This window comes from Gekko japonicus, unplaced genomic scaffold, assembly GCF_001447785.1.
Source record: "Gekko japonicus isolate JY-2015 unplaced genomic scaffold, Gekko_japonicus_V1.1 scaffold2226, whole genome shotgun sequence".
NCBI classification, from domain to species: Eukaryota; Metazoa; Chordata; class Lepidosauria; order Squamata; family Gekkonidae; genus Gekko; species Gekko japonicus.
Window position 1 is genome coordinate 175,319 of NW_015159781.1, and position 15,453 is coordinate 190,771.

Sequence of the window (15,453 nt, forward strand, 5' to 3'; positions counted from 1 at the left end):
GGCCTGATCCTCCGGCGGCGGGGAACGGGCCTCTGGGGCGGGGGTTTCCCCACCCCCCGGGGGAACTTGGCAGCCCTACAAAGCACAGTGTGCCACTGAAATTTTTACTTATGTATGGTTCTCAGTGCCCCATACAAAACATCCTTACAATAATAAATTATTTATTTATTAAATTTTTAGACTACCCTCCCCCATAGAACAGGGCAGTTTACATCAAAAAGCTTTACATAATTTTAATTAAAAGTTAAAAAGTTAAAATAATCAAATACAGCAGAAATACCAATAAGATGATGGTGGAACTGACAAAGTGTACCATTGCCTCAAGGGGGGGGAAGCAGGGAAAATGGGAAGTAGATTAATATCAGGAATAGAAACAATGCAGTTTCCACATGGTGTCAGGATCTCTTACATTGAAATCCTCAACAATGTCACACACTTTTAAGTCCATTGTCAGTGGGCTTAGAAAGTCATAACTGTGTTTAGGATTGTACTGAAAGATTTCCTCCCCTCATCTTTGATCTTTCCTGATTGAACCCTTTTGCCTCCCTTCCTGGCAGAAAATGTTACTGCCAATCACTGGGACATGGGAGTGGGCTCATTCGGGTCTGTAAGGAAGCTCGTTTTCCTTTGCTAGTAGTTGGTGGATACTAGGCAGTGATGCTTTCTGAAGACCTCTGAGGTTAAGAAGCGGGGCTCAGAAGCTGGAGGAAACAGATGTTTGTTAACAGTGATTCTGCCCTCCTTCTGTTCCTTTCTCTTTCTTCCCTGTTCTGTATTGTGTATGTATATACAGCTAGTCATATCTTGGTAGTGCATATATGTATAAGAATTCTTCTTTTAGTGATACGAGCATAAAATTGGCTGATACCTTCATCTGGACATTATGAAACATTGCAGATGTGGAGCTAGGGTTGCCAAATGGCACTTACCCTTGTGGTGGGGGACTCCAGCCCGGCTCCCAGCGTGTGCGCGCGCCGCATGCACGTCACAGGGAAGTGACGTCATGACGCCGCTGGGGCGGGGCCACAGCCATTTGAGGGGGAAACTCTATGTTTTCCCCTCAAACGGCTGTGGCCCCACCCCCAGAGTGCCCGGCGTCATGACGTCACTTCCCTGTGACGTGCACGCGGGGGTGGGGTTTTCTCCGGGGCCCGATTCCGCCGCGGCGGAAATCGGGCCTCCAAAGCGGGGGTTTCCCCGCCCCCCCCCGGTCCGATTTGGCAGCCCTATGTGGAGCTATTATCAGTCCGGGTTACTTCCATTTGTTTTTTTAAATGGCTGCCAAACTGAATTCACTAAAAAGGAAAATTTCATATCTCATCAACTGCATGAGCATATTAAGAAGTCATTCTGTTGTCAAGAGTTAGTAGAAACAGGTTCTCTACTATTTGGTCATGCATATTCATTGAAGTCCTGAAATTAATTAACAATAATTTAAAATGAAATGTGTCCTGGACAGCATCCACGTTATCATCATAGCATACTTCCCAGGTCTCTAGTTTCTCTTCTGCCACTGCTCCCTGATTTGATGAAATCTACTTCTGTGGGCCTGAGGACCATGATATGGATAAGTGTGTGACTCTGCTCAGAGGCTGTCACACAAAAATTGAAATCTTAAGTATTATTAGAACATGGTCTGAAGACAGATGGCTAGAAACTGGCCCTCACATGCAACGATTGCAGCATGAATTGTTTGTGAAAGGTGGTGATGTCCAGAGAACAAGCCACACTCATGACGTTGCTCTGTGAAGCTTCAACATTTTGTTCCTCACAGCTTAGTCCGTGTTCCATGAAGGGTATATCGGTTGGCAAGAAGTTTCTACAGTTAGACATGTTGCATTTTTGGGAGATGCACCAACAATCCTGATGGACATCATTACTAAATTAGAACAGTATCTAGTCTAGTTGGAAAATCACTGTAACAAAGCTTGGCAGGGTCTGTGATGCAAAGAAGTGGCTATTTACTAATTGGGTGAAGGACACTGATGATTTATTACCCACCTAAGCAGCACTTTTGACGTGTTTACGTGTGTCTTGGTGTTAAGTCAGTTACTTAACAAAGAGTCAGAGAGTGATTTCAGCAAAATATCAACTTTATTCAGCAACTCGTAACTCAACTCCAAACAGATCAACATGAATAGCCAGAACAGCTTTAGCATTGAAGCTGTTCCACTTTTAAACTCTCCCAGCTAATGTAGCCATGCCTACTATACAAATACCAACCTATGAGGTTGCAGGGATAAAGTCCAATCACAATCGTTCCTGCTCTTGGAACTGGCTGTTGGTGATTGGTCGGCTCTTCCTGGGCTACCAATGACAATTGAAGGATTAGGATCCTAGCCCAGGATGAAAGCTTCACATGGTGATTCAATGAGTGAGTTCACATACATACATTGTCAGATTGAATACACCACACTTGGCTAACAGAATAGACTACTATAAGACCATGGTAGCTGGCATGCTTTCTGGATTGCTCTACTGAAGTGATGGCTGCTTCATTAAGCTACAGTTTTGTAATATCAGGAGGACTGTTTTTGACCAAGAGAAGGAAGACAGGTGAACGAAAGGCAAATGCATCAAAAGTTGAGCACTATGTCCTGCATTATGCTGTTGCAGTAACTCCAGATAATATTATTGAGGGAGCAATCCTAAGAAGGTTTAATTCAGAGGTTAGAAAGAAACAAAGAGGGGAAGAAAGCTTAACCCAAATATTGGAATCAAAAACCAAAAAGGTTAATAACAAACCGAGTTGAGGGCCTTTTTTGGGGGATTTTTGCATTGTCTCTGTGTGTGTGTGAATGTGTGTGTGCTTGTGCCTGGAAGTCATGGTGACCTCTGGTGACTCCTATAGGGGTACAGATGACTTTCAGAGAAGTGACTTGATAACCTGCCTCTGGCCTCCTGGCCCTGGTATTCTCTTAAGGTCTCCCATCCAAATACTTGCCAGGGTCGGCCTGGCTTAGCTTCCGAGATCTGACAAGATTGGGCTTGCCTCGGCTATCCAGGTCAGGGTGAAGGCCTATTGTTGAAAACAATATATATGGCTTAAATATTATCAAAAATACATGTATTTATTGTTCAATAACTAAAAACATTTTTGACCCAACATTAGCCTCATTACAAATTAAAATACATGAAACACAAATGGAAACCAATGTGACCCTACGCGTTTTGGCCCTAAAAGGCCTTCTTCAGAGGTCAAGCATATTGTATACATACAGGCTCATGATATAACTTGTAACTATTAACAAATCAATACTGGACCAAAAAAGGGGGAGGGTGTTTCTAGAAAAAGAATAAAAATATCCAATTATTAATGATCAAATGTTATATCAAATTCTTAAACAATATGCTATATGAAATACTTATTACTTCTAACAGATAGAATGGCACAAGGCTTAAAGACGTGAGGCCTTTTGTAGTGCAGCCTTATGTCATAATCAAAGGCATGCGTGTTGAATAGTGTTTCTATTGTATGCCTGAAAATATTAAAATGTTATTTGGATGTTAAGGTTAAACCACTATGAGAAATGAATTAGTCCAACAAAAGAAATTGAGAGATAATTTTTAAAAATGCACTACAAGAGGCCTCATGAATTTAAGAATTTGATGTAAGATAAAATTTGATAATAATTGGATAGTTTTATTCTTCTTTTTCTAGAATCCTTCCTTTTTTTGGTCCCGTATTGATTTATTAATAGTTCTTACAAGTTATATCATGAGCCTGTATTTATACAATATGCCTGAACTCTGAAGGCGACCTTTTAGGGCCGAAACACATAATTGTCGCACTGGTTTCCACTTGTGTTTCATGTATTTTAATTTGTAATGAGGCTAATGTTGGGACCCTAAATGTTTTAAATTATTTAACAATAAATACACGTATTTTTGATAATATTTAAGCCATATATATTGATTTTAACAATAGGTCCTCAACTTGGTTTGTTGTTAACCTTTTCAGTTCCTAATTCAGAAGTTAGTCTGAGGGCTAGGAAAAGTGTACTTAGGATTGTATCCTACCATATAACAAGGTCGTTATGAAGACAAAATGGAAGAGGTGAAGGGAAGCGGTGCCACCCTGAGATCTTTGGAGGAGGGATGGGATAGAAGTGTAATAGATAATGCAGATTATTAGTGTTCAGCTCATATCACTGTTGGTTGTTTTGGTACAGCAGAGTTGTAGTAAAAGTGGTAGAAATAATGTTGTGCATTTTGGCCTGGTCATGGCTTTCATGCTCGCATCATGCATCTTTTATGCTGAATGAGCCATTCCTCTGTACAGAGCATTCTGAACGTGTATGATGTGTAACCTTTACAGTTCCACAGAAACAGTTCTCATTTCTTTCGCGTGGGATGGTATACCATATTAGTAATCAAAGTTGTCGTTGGCTCCACATCTGTAATTGCTTATGACGTTATTGTATAGCCTTCACAGAGTGCCATGTTTGTATTACAAAAGGAGCAGTCCTAGCATAAAATGGTAAACAATGCCTTTACTATGATAACACATGAAATTGAAAATAATCAATTAGCACAATTTGTGTGCTTAAGTCATATTTTCATGGGAATTTAAGAGGTTCCCATGGGATCATCTTATCCAGAGGCCTCCTGGAAGAACTGCAGGCAGCTGGTGTGAAGACAGTAGCTGCTGGGGCAACATCCTCTTTAGCTCAGATCCTGGTTTCTTTGCCAGTCCTTGCAGCCTGGGCTGTGGAACCGGCTTAGAGGCTTACTTGATAGTTTGTCTTGCCTTTGCACAGCCAGTGGGTGGCCCTTCTCCTGGAACCCTGGTTATTCTGTCATCATAGGGTAATGCCATTTCACAGTACCTGTGGCTGAAATGTGAGCAATGAGGACTGTGGTACAAATCAATTAACAAGAGAATACTTAAGAGTGAGATGGTGACATTTCTTACCAGAAATCTACAGCATCCTGTGGCAAACTATGCTTGTTGCTGTAGCCGTATGTATGTAATAAAGCATCCAGGGGGGCCTTTGCTCCTTTTCAGAGCATCTATGGAAGAGGGTGCTTTGAAGCAGAGAAGTTGCAGGCGGGAAAGGAGTGCTCTTAATCCTTTCTCCCTTGAATTTTTCCAGCCCCAGCTTCTTTTATTCCAGCCTGTGCCATAAAGCCTCGTTTAAACATAAAATCACAGCTTTGCTGTTGAGTCAGATTTTTTAGTCCCGCGCATACCTTCAAGTAAGGCAGAGACGTTTTCTTCACATTTATTTCAACCTTTTATCTGAGTATTAATAGCAAAAAAATCTTTCTAATGTAGGTTATTGTTAACAGAGTGCTGTTTACCTCTGGGTGGTAGAGATTTATAGATCACTGTACTTTGAAGGATCAGGGCAGCTAACACAATACAAAACCCCAATTTTAAAATTTAAAACCAAAACCCATTTTAAAAAGAGTACAATTTAATTGTGTTGGGGTTGTAGTACTTCTCCTTCTCAAGTGCCATTTCCCCAGTTTCAGTTCTGCCCTGGCCCCTTCTGTTTTCCCCAAGGGGGGGGGGGAAACAGTACTTGAATGTTTCTGCCTGTGAGGTAACTCCTCAAGTGCTATGATCCCGATCTGATTTGAGCCCTCTCCATGACTACGTTTATCCTTTAAAAATAAAACGTCACAAATGTGCATCATAGTATATGACCTGGCCCTGAGAATCCTAAGATGCCCAATTCATTTGATAGGAGTTCTTCCTGCCCAGGAACCTGTGCTAGGGTGGCAAATGCTGCACACGTCTTCTGCTTTTCTTCTCAAAATGGGAAATACACACCCCTTGGAGCATTCTCTTCCCTGCTTTAGGCAAAGCTCTTGGGCAGTAGCCTAATCAAACATATTTCATTGATAGGAGCATTTATTTTGGATGAGACTGGAAAGGCTATGTCACATTTTGCTGAATGATGAGAAATCTGCTTGTGGGGAAACGTGTAGAATAAGAGTAAATGTTTTTTAATAGTGGAAATGTTTTCCAGTTGCTGCTTGCAGAGGTGTGTCAGTTTGATAATTTTGCAAGCATTTTGAAGCGTAGATCAAGTGAATTACATGAAGGACTGATGGTTTTTAATGCTGGTATATACCTGCCTTCTAGATGTGAATGTTAAAGTACGAGTCACCGAACACCTGGAACTGTGTATAAAATGTGTGGAGGGGCTTTTTGGTCACTCAAAAGAAATATTACTTTTTTTTTACTCTGGAAGAATACAGTAGATTGTGAGATGTGTGGTGTAATGTTTGTGTAAGACTATTCATATCTAATTTTCATTTTTCTACACTGCCTTCAATGGACCAGTTTGGTATGGATTCGAATTGCTAATATTACTATAGAGTGATCTCTCCTGGTATGTATTGATCATAGACCAGCATACGTGGCTTAGTTATTGCTTGCATGTTTGTTTTTGTTCTCTTCTGTTTTTTATATTTTGTTGCTTGTCTTTTTGTGAATGTGTTAATGTTAAATCATTTTTTAAAATTCAATAAAATAAGAGCATGAACCAATCTGTAAATGTGTTGCTGTAAAGTTGCTGTTCGTGATTAAATTATGGGTAATTGTTCCTCTTCCTTGCCTCAGGTGAGAAGCCGTTTAAATGTGAACAGTGCAGGTATGTGGCATCAAACCAGCATGAAGTGACTCGGCATGCGAGGCAGGTTCACGATGGACCCAAACCACTGACCTGCCCCCACTGCGAGTACAAAACAGCTGACCGAAGCAACTTTAAGAAGCACGTTGAGCTCCACGTCAGTCCGCGACAGTTCCTGTGTCCTGTCTGTGAGTATGCAGCATCCAAGAAATGTAACCTGCAGTATCACATTAAGTCTAGGCATACTGACTGCTGCGGTATCTCAATGGACGTCTCAAAAGTAAGACTACGGACTAAAAAGAGTGAAGCGAACACTGCAGAAAATGATGGTAATGATAATAAAGGGAGACAAGAGAAAACAAAGAAGGAGTCTACTGAAAAAAAGAGTGAGAAAGTTGTAAAAGAAGAGAAGAAGGAGAACTCGTCTAAAGAGAAGAAACCAACTAGCAGTGTTGGTACGGGCCAGGTGACCACCCGAAGTCGCAAGACAGTGGCTGAAAAGGAGGCTGTGAAACCTGACAAAGTGACCGAGAAATCTAGTAAAACAAAGAAGTCAAAAAGAAAAGCTGATGCCTTGACTTTGAAAAAAGATCCTGTACCAGATACCGATGTAATAGCAAAAAAGAAGAAGAAAACAGAGAAAAAGTCCTCCAAATGTCAGGAATCTCAAAAGGTTGCAAGCAAATCGGAGGTAGCCAGAAAGCAAAATTCTTGCCATAAGAAAAACAAGAAAAAGAAATCCCAGAAGAGTAAGTCTAGTAAAAGCAACAAAACTCTTGATGGCAAAAATGTCCCAGATCAGGCTCCTGTCTCTGAAGAATCTCCTGTTACACAGGAGGGAGAAAGTAAGGCAGCTGATGATCCTTGCAGTGGACCACCACTCACTGATGTTCCAAAGGACGGAGAGAACCAGGGAGTTGTCATCGATGCTCCAAAGAACGGAGAGAACCAGGGAGTTGTCATTGATGCTCCAAAGAACGGAGAGAACCAGGGAGTTGTCATTGATGCTCCAAAGGACGGAGGGAACCAGGGAGTTGTCATTGATGCTCCAAAGGATGGAGAGAACCAGGGAGTTGTCATTGATGCTCCAAAGGATGGAGAGAACCAGGGGCTTGTCCTGAGGGAGACTCTGCAGTATCAAGAGCCACAGGATCAAGAACTGCAGGCTGAAGGGCCACAGCCTGCACAGCATGTGGTTGAAACCATGGAGTTAGGGGTGAAAGACCAAGAAATGCCCATGCTGGCAGAAGAGGCTGCAGAAGCTTCTCGGAGCGAAGTTGAAACAGAACTACCTCTCATTCCTGAAGCCAGCTCTGAGGCCTTTTCTGATACTGCCTTGGAAAAGGAGACTGATGTGCTAAAAGACACTTTACCAGATTTGGCCCAAGAGATTCAGACCACACACAGTTGTGAGGTGGAAATGGTAGCCGATTCAGATTTGGCTCCAGCAACTCAGCCGATGGAAATCTGTGAAACAGAAACTGTAACAGCTCCACATCCAGGTGACAGTTCTACAAAAGAGCTGCAGGCTGAAGACCCAGAAGGAACGCCATCTTCACAGTTGCCAGAAAAACCCGAGCAGAGCATGAAAGCAGATCTGGCTACAGCATTGCCTAGTGGCATCACAGTGAACGAAAGTCAGGAAATGGAGGAGGATGAGGGCATCCACAGTCACGACGGCAGTGATATAAGCGACAACATATCGGAAAGAAGTGATGATTCTGGATTAAATGGTGCTCGGTCAGTGCCGGAGGAAACCAATCGGAAGCCATCTCAAGAAGTGGCAGAAGCTGAGGCTGTAAAGGAGAACTATGTGTGTATATTTTGTGATCGTTCTTTTAACAAAGAAAGTGAATACAGTAAGCACCTGAACCGACATTTGGTAAACGTGTACTATCTTGAGAAGGCAACAAAGGGGCAAGATTAACCAAACTGCTGTTTAACGACAGTGATTTCTTCCTCTGTAAGATCTAGAGCTTTGGTACAGTTCTTGTAGAATCTTTGCTTAAGCTCTGTTGGCTTATATGCTTTTAACGTTTGTTGGTTGTGTTTTTCCTGACCTTTGATGACATGTTGAATTAATGAACTATTTGTATCTCTTTGTGTAGAGAGGTCAAGTAGGGTATGTAACGCCATGGCTTGTTAAGTCTGCGCAATCTCCTGGATACATCTCTGGAATCATTTGAGTATTTCTGAGAATTTCCACCAGAACTCTCCATAAGTAGTTGGTTTCAGGTGGACTTGGGGCACAATCCACTTTGAGTGTCCTGCACAAGCTCAGAAGAAACAAATGAGAGTTTCTGAGAGTGATGCTGTGAGCCTGTATTATTCTGTATGTTTCCATGGACTTGTGCAGGAGACGTTCTCAGTGGGCTGGACCTGTTCAGTTATTTCATTCCCAGCAGAAATATCAACCTGATCAGAGACGTGGGCATATGTTCTCTCCCATCCCTGTCCCTGCTAATGGTGAAAAGTGAACTTGAATTACGACATCTATTTGTCTGTGACATTCTCTGAGCATCAAGTCCAAGCTCTCCTTCCCCCCCTTTCATTTGACTTCACTTAGAGACCTACCACAGTGTGCAAGCTTCTTCCATGTGGTCTCATTCTATGTGCCATGCACCCTGTGTGTGCGTATGTGTGAGCAGCAGAACTACAAAAGTAAGGCCAATTATGCGGGCCTTCCTCACCTATTTGGAAATTCACGTGGTTGGCGCCTCCCCATGTGGTTCTGAAATTTAGAATACTCAGCTGTGTGTGAATGGGGTCTTTATGTAGGCAGGCGATTAAGAAGATACAGTATTCATAGAAACAAAGCACAGGCAGGGTCACCACATTTTCCATAAAGGGGTGTGGCTTTGAGTCACAGATATCTAAGACTCATCCCAGGTTAATAGGTCCCTGGACAAATGCACAAGCCCTCAGTGCTTAATGAACAGAAACGGAAAGGTTATTGCTCTGATACTTTAATCTGTCTTAATTTTAGTTTACCTTAACCTGTTGGTGTGATGAGTGCTTAAAGAACTCATTTGCTGATCTGCAAAAAAATTCGGTGACTTGTTGTAAAAATGGCACTTTGGGAAAAACGTTGGCTAGCAGTAATCATTTGGTCATATTTTTAAGTTGCATGTACATTTCAGGTCCCCTAATCATGATCAGCAAGCCAAAATGTTGAAGTAATCTTTCCATCTAGTTGATTGGTGAATCCATCTTTGGTAAATATTACTTTTAACACAAAGTGATTGTTTCCTTTTGTGCTTTAAGAGAGGAAAAAAATTGCACATAATTTTTTGTTCTTTTTACCTATGCAGTTTAAGCCTTTAGTTTAGTATTTGTGTTTTATATGAACTCTTTTATATATGCATGTTTGGTTTTGTTAATGGGTTTCTTTAATGCTGATATTTTGAGGTTTGTTGCTTATCATGGTCAGTGCTCTGCCTTTCTTGACCGCAAATTTAATGGTTCTCTTATTGCTTGTTATGTTTGTAAAGATTTTGGGCTCTGCCACAGTAGCTGTAATTGCCTACCTTTGGAGGCAATTGCACAGTGTGCTTTTCTCTGAGAAGTGCTCCTACATACGTGTCATTGAACTGGATGGGAGCTGCACCCAGAGCTTGGTAGCGCTTGTTCCTGTGCTCTTGGCCACCTCCTCGGGGTTCACACGAAGGAGCTCCCCAGTAGATTATGTCGGGTGAAAAAAGGATTTCGTCCCAAACGAGCTGTTTGTACATGTTTCCTGGCAGTCTGTCTGCTCGATTAAGACAAATTATTGCATTTGTGTAAAATTCCATGTGTCAGAAAAATAAACAAACTGGTAAGCAACAAACCTTGAAATGGGGACAATGTAGAAATACCTGTTCCTTATTCAATCAAGTTTTAATTAAATTAATTGCCCCTGTCCACTTATGGTTGGCACGAAGAGGAATAAAAATGATATTTGGGTGTTGGACTTGCATCCACTGGGAGAAAAGTCAGAAGTAATTTTAATCCACAGGTCTGTTCTCAATAAGGTCGATCTTTTTGGAGTAAACAAAAGAGAAATCAGCTGATTGTCTGCAAAATTGAGCAAGACTCCTCCTCCAGTACCACCACCCTGTACACCCCAAGTCCTTATTGTTGACTTGAAGTCTGTGGACATAAGCAGTCTCTGAAGCTCTAGAGAACTGCAGCTATGGAAGCTCGTGCTGCTAAAGGGCATGATCCACTAAGAAGTTCTCCCATGTAATCCCCATTAAAATGAACCAGTTGATTTGATCAGAAGTTGTGCAGGAGAACTTTTTAACGGATTGTGCCCCCAAATGATGATTAAACATTTTAAGTCCTTTTGCAAAAATATCCCCCCCACCCCTCGGAGACTGCTGAGCTTGCGTTAGTTTTTGTACTTCGGTTTTCCCCCCACCACCCTTTTGCTGGCATCGTTTGTAGTTGCATTTCAACATAACTTGACTGAATAGAGGAACCTGATACTTTTGTGTGTATTGTGGGGGGGGAGGGAGCTTGTATTGGGAGGCCAAAGATCTGAGGGAGAAGAATCCCTTTAGGGCAGAATAAACTGTATAACATTAGATTTTTGTGTGTGAATAGCTTATGTTCCATACTTACTTGGCTGCGACAATCATTGTCAACTGAGAATCAAGTTGCAACTATATTTATGTTGAACCATTAAACATTGCTGAAGCATCTTCCTAACCAGTTAGTCAAGAGTAGTTATAGACATAGCTTTATTGTTGGATGTAAAATATGGTCATGTCTTGTAAGAGGTTTAGACAGTGGCTGGAAACTCCTATTTTTTAAAGAGATGTTATCATTTTTGTGAAAGCCTTTATGGCCTCGAGCTACATTTTTAATGAATCTTTTTTCAGCCAGGTTGGTTGGAAAGATGAAGGCAAACATGTGGCTATATAGTGTTCATGACGTTAGTGGACTTGACATTACATGAAAATGCTGTTACTGTTGTTCAGCGTACATTACTGGCATATGATCAGGACTCAAGATTTCACCCTTGGAGAGATGGTGGAAGACAGTGCCTATATGTTAGGTTGTATTTTTGAGCAAGAGAGTGCAGGCAAGTATTAGGCAAACAGATCTTCACATGATGCGATGGCTGTGTCCCAAGATACATTGGATGTGGTGACTGACTTGTGAAAACGGCTAGGAATTTCCATGTTTTCTGTTTAGATTGAGCTCATTGTGCCCACTGGGCAGTTTTTAAGATCTACCAGTAAAAGACGGAATGTCGTTCCTGACTTAACATCAGATAGGGCTGAGAGAGGGGTTACGTCAAATTAGTACGAAAATGTAGATAACTTTTTGTGTTTCTGCCTAAAGTAGATACTTCTGAAAACGAACAATTTGGGTTGTTGCAGGAATTTTGGATACAACTTTCCAGCTTCTTCCATATTAAAGGGCTTCTCTGTGCCCCAGCGCTTGTCACGCCATCCTAACTTGACGCATACTGTGGTGTCTTGCGTTGTGTATACCATTTTGGGCAGTGTGGCAAAGTGGAACTTCAGTGTTTGTAGAAATACGCACTAAAAATGAATGCCACAAGTAACCTGAAGATTAACTAGGAACTTGCAACACATCTTCATATTGCTGCTATTTGGGGCTTGATTGACCCAAGGGCTGGAACTTTAAAATCTTTTTTTTTTAAATAGAACAAACTGACAGGTCAGTTAATACTCATAATGCTGTTGATTTCAATGTTAATTTTTGCTGATAAATTGTAAACAGGTTCAGATAGATTTATTGCATCTTGGTTGTGTAGCTAACAAGCTGAGATACAATATTAATTGCATCCAGGTAGCTTAAGAAAATGGTTTCTTTCACACATGTGTATATACTCCCCCCCCCTTTGAAAAGAAAACCACACTAGCTAATGAACATTTTGCAAGCTGGCACTGAAATGTTTTTATGTTGGGTTGCACCATGTTTGAAGCTTTTTACAGTGCAATACTTGTATTATTTTCTCAATTTAAACCAAAGGTAATTTTTTTCATGCTTTCTATCTACTGTAGTGCATGAAGAGCTTTTATACATTTGTAATAGATGTAAAATCAGAGCAGATCACATGTCCTGGGTTTTTTTATTTACCTAAACTATGTACAAGCCTTTGTCCAAAATGTAAGGTTAAACTAAATTGCATATTAACCCTTGAGTGTATTTTCCTAAGCATAGTTATAAGTCAATAAACTTTATTAAGGAACATGTGTGCGTGGCTTTAACTGCCTCTTACTATTATGCAGGCTATGGACACTGGAGGTTATCTGCCAAGATCTCTGCTGTAGGCTCGATTGGAGCAAGGAGAGGGAACAAATATCGGATTCAAAAAGAAAACCATTAGCAAATTTATATTAAGCCTATCAGATAGAAAAGGGTGGATCCTGTCCAATGTAAGCAGAGCTGTGCTACAGGAAGGGGAAATTTCCCTTTCCCACTGCAGCCCGCTGTGCCTCCGAAACTCATGGGGCGGGGAGTCAGTGTACCTCCAGGAACAGCAGTGGAGTTCAGCGGGTGGGGAGGATTGCTGAAAACCATCTCTCCCCCCCCCCACCTCTTCACAAGTGAAAAAGGAGGCTGGGATCCAAGCACAGAGACGGAGGTTAAAATGGAGGAAAGGAGAACAACGTCAGTGGCTCTGGGTCCCCATTGGGGAGAAAGGCAGAATATAAAGTAAATAAAAATAAAATAAAAATACAGGTGATGGCTACAGAATGTTCAAAAATCAATGTCTCAGCATCAGCTCTAAAGAGAAACAGTAACCTGTGTGTTAAGCCTGCTTTTTTCACTTTGGTACAAACGTACGTCAAAACTGAGGTATTCCTGGAATAAATTGGGAGTCTGGCTTGCGTCATCCACAGGTTTCTGCTGACATAAGGGATTTTAGTCTGGGGAACGGAACTTCCTTGCCTCCCCCCCCCCAATTACTGTAGCCCGTAATACTTCCTGAAATGCCTGATCTTGAGGGAAAAGCGACTTCTGGGAAGTGCATGGGTGGGGATCTGAAGGGGAAATCCTCCATGGGATCCAAGTAGTGTGGGAAACTGAAAGGAACTGTTTGGCCTGTATGAGACACTTGAAGGAATAAAATAATAAACAGAGGAACTTCTTTGTTTCACTAATAGACCTGTAATGATAGCATAATATCAGAACTGCAGGCTTTCACATCCCCTGGAACTCTTCTACAAATTGGGTGTACAGCACAAAAAGGGGTGGGTGGGGAAAAGATGTTTCAGACCCCGGTAGAGAAGCCCTCAGACTTCAGTTTGAAAAACTAAACTTGTCGATTTAAAGAAGGGTGTATCTTACATATTCAGAATAGTCCAAAGCCTGTTAAAATAGAATTCCAGTCAAAGAAATTCACACGAAGAACAATCCTGTTAGTCAATTTACCTTTTGAAGTCAAATATTTCTGTGAAATGAGAGAAGAGGTAAGCTGGGCTTCTGCTGACAGAGTTTTCCAGAATCTGGGAGCTATGACAGTTGAAGGAACAAGTTCTCCTGGAGGTTAGCTACACTTGGTGAATGGACGGAATCACCCAGAGGGATTTGTTGCCTGATCTAAGCTGGCGAGCTGGTGTATATGGGGAGAACTAGTCGTCCGTCCCCCCCACCCCCAGTGTGTTGCAGAGTTAATTGGATTGGGTGGTGTCTGGTGCAAATCAAAGTTTCAAAGTGCACCAAAGGCTTCAGCGATAGTGGGTATTGGGGGAGGAGCTTCTGTGGACCTTCTTTTCTTCCCTCATTGATGCTCTACCTTAGAACCCTTCCAGTCCCTTTGCGTTTAACTTGTTCCTTTTGACACTGTTGTCTGACCTTGCTCTCATCTTTTAAGAAGGTATACATTCTGGCGTGGCATACACCTTGTGCAGAAGATGGACCAAGATGAAGAGGTCCTTTCAATAAGTGGGGAAATTATGCTGTTACCTGAAACACAGGTGGCCCAAAGTGGTGTAGCTCTCCAAAACCAACTACAGCACAGGGATTATGAAGACAAACATGTAACCACAGGTTTTTCCTCAAGTAGTCTCCTACTAACTGTATTTTGTTACTGGTATCTGTGGCTGTGCGAGCCACCTCTGGTAATCCAAATTTTACCCAGAGACAAAAGTTGTATTCCGTGATCTGTATAAAGTGTGCGCACTGAGCAATGCATAAGCTTTGCAGTTCTTGTTCTGTGTGCCGTGGAGGAAGGCATAAAGGGCCCGTGCAGGGCTCCTTCTCCCTGAATGTTGGAAGGCTTATTCGGCAAGTCCTCTGGCTTCTGGGTTTTCACCAGGCTTTGCCTATCCACTTTGAACCACAGCCTCAGTCTTCATGGGTATAAGTTTGCCTCTCTCCCCCCAGGTTGAGATACTTGGGAAGCTGCTGAGTGATCTCTGCAGACACACAGTAATGCTGAGAGCCTGGGGCTCAGTGATGGGTGACACTGGAAGGTAACCCGGCACTCCGACCAATTTCTGCCCCGTCAGGCAAAATGTGCTTTCCCAGTCAGCAAAAATCTAAATGTATTTATTCAACAACATGCATGTCATCTACCCACTGTGATCACCCTTCTTTCTAACAGTCCCCACTGCCAAGGAGGAAGTTCTGGGTCATGTACCAACCCCTGGCTTCCCCATTTTTCCACTGCATATCTAGAAATAATTCTTAACGACTGACTAGAATATGCCTTATGCGGAGTTCCTGTGATTCTTTGATGCTGATGCCTCGCTGCTTCAGGACAATGGCTCACTATGTAAATGCCTGTCTAGAGACAACAGGAGGCCTAGCAACCGCACTCTGGCCCCTCCTACTTAATCCATGTCGCATTTGAAAGCAGGCTTTAAAAAAAAAACACCTCAGGGGGCCTTGCAGGTGGATCCTGCTG

At 42.0% G+C, this 15,453-nt stretch overlaps 1 protein-coding gene across 1 annotated transcript in view; it reads left to right on the top strand.

The window, feature by feature from the left end:
- Positions 1-9,763, top strand: part of REST (RE1-silencing transcription factor) — an 18,391-nt gene extending 8,628 nt beyond the window's left edge. Inside the window, exon 4 of the mRNA XM_015407049.1 lies at positions 6,575-9,763. Within this exon, the coding sequence (XP_015262535.1) occupies positions 6,575-8,511 (1,937 nt within the window). The 3' untranslated portion in view covers positions 8,512-9,763. The remainder of the gene's footprint in view (positions 1-6,574) is intronic.
- Positions 9,764-15,453: the final 5,690 nt, after the last annotated feature.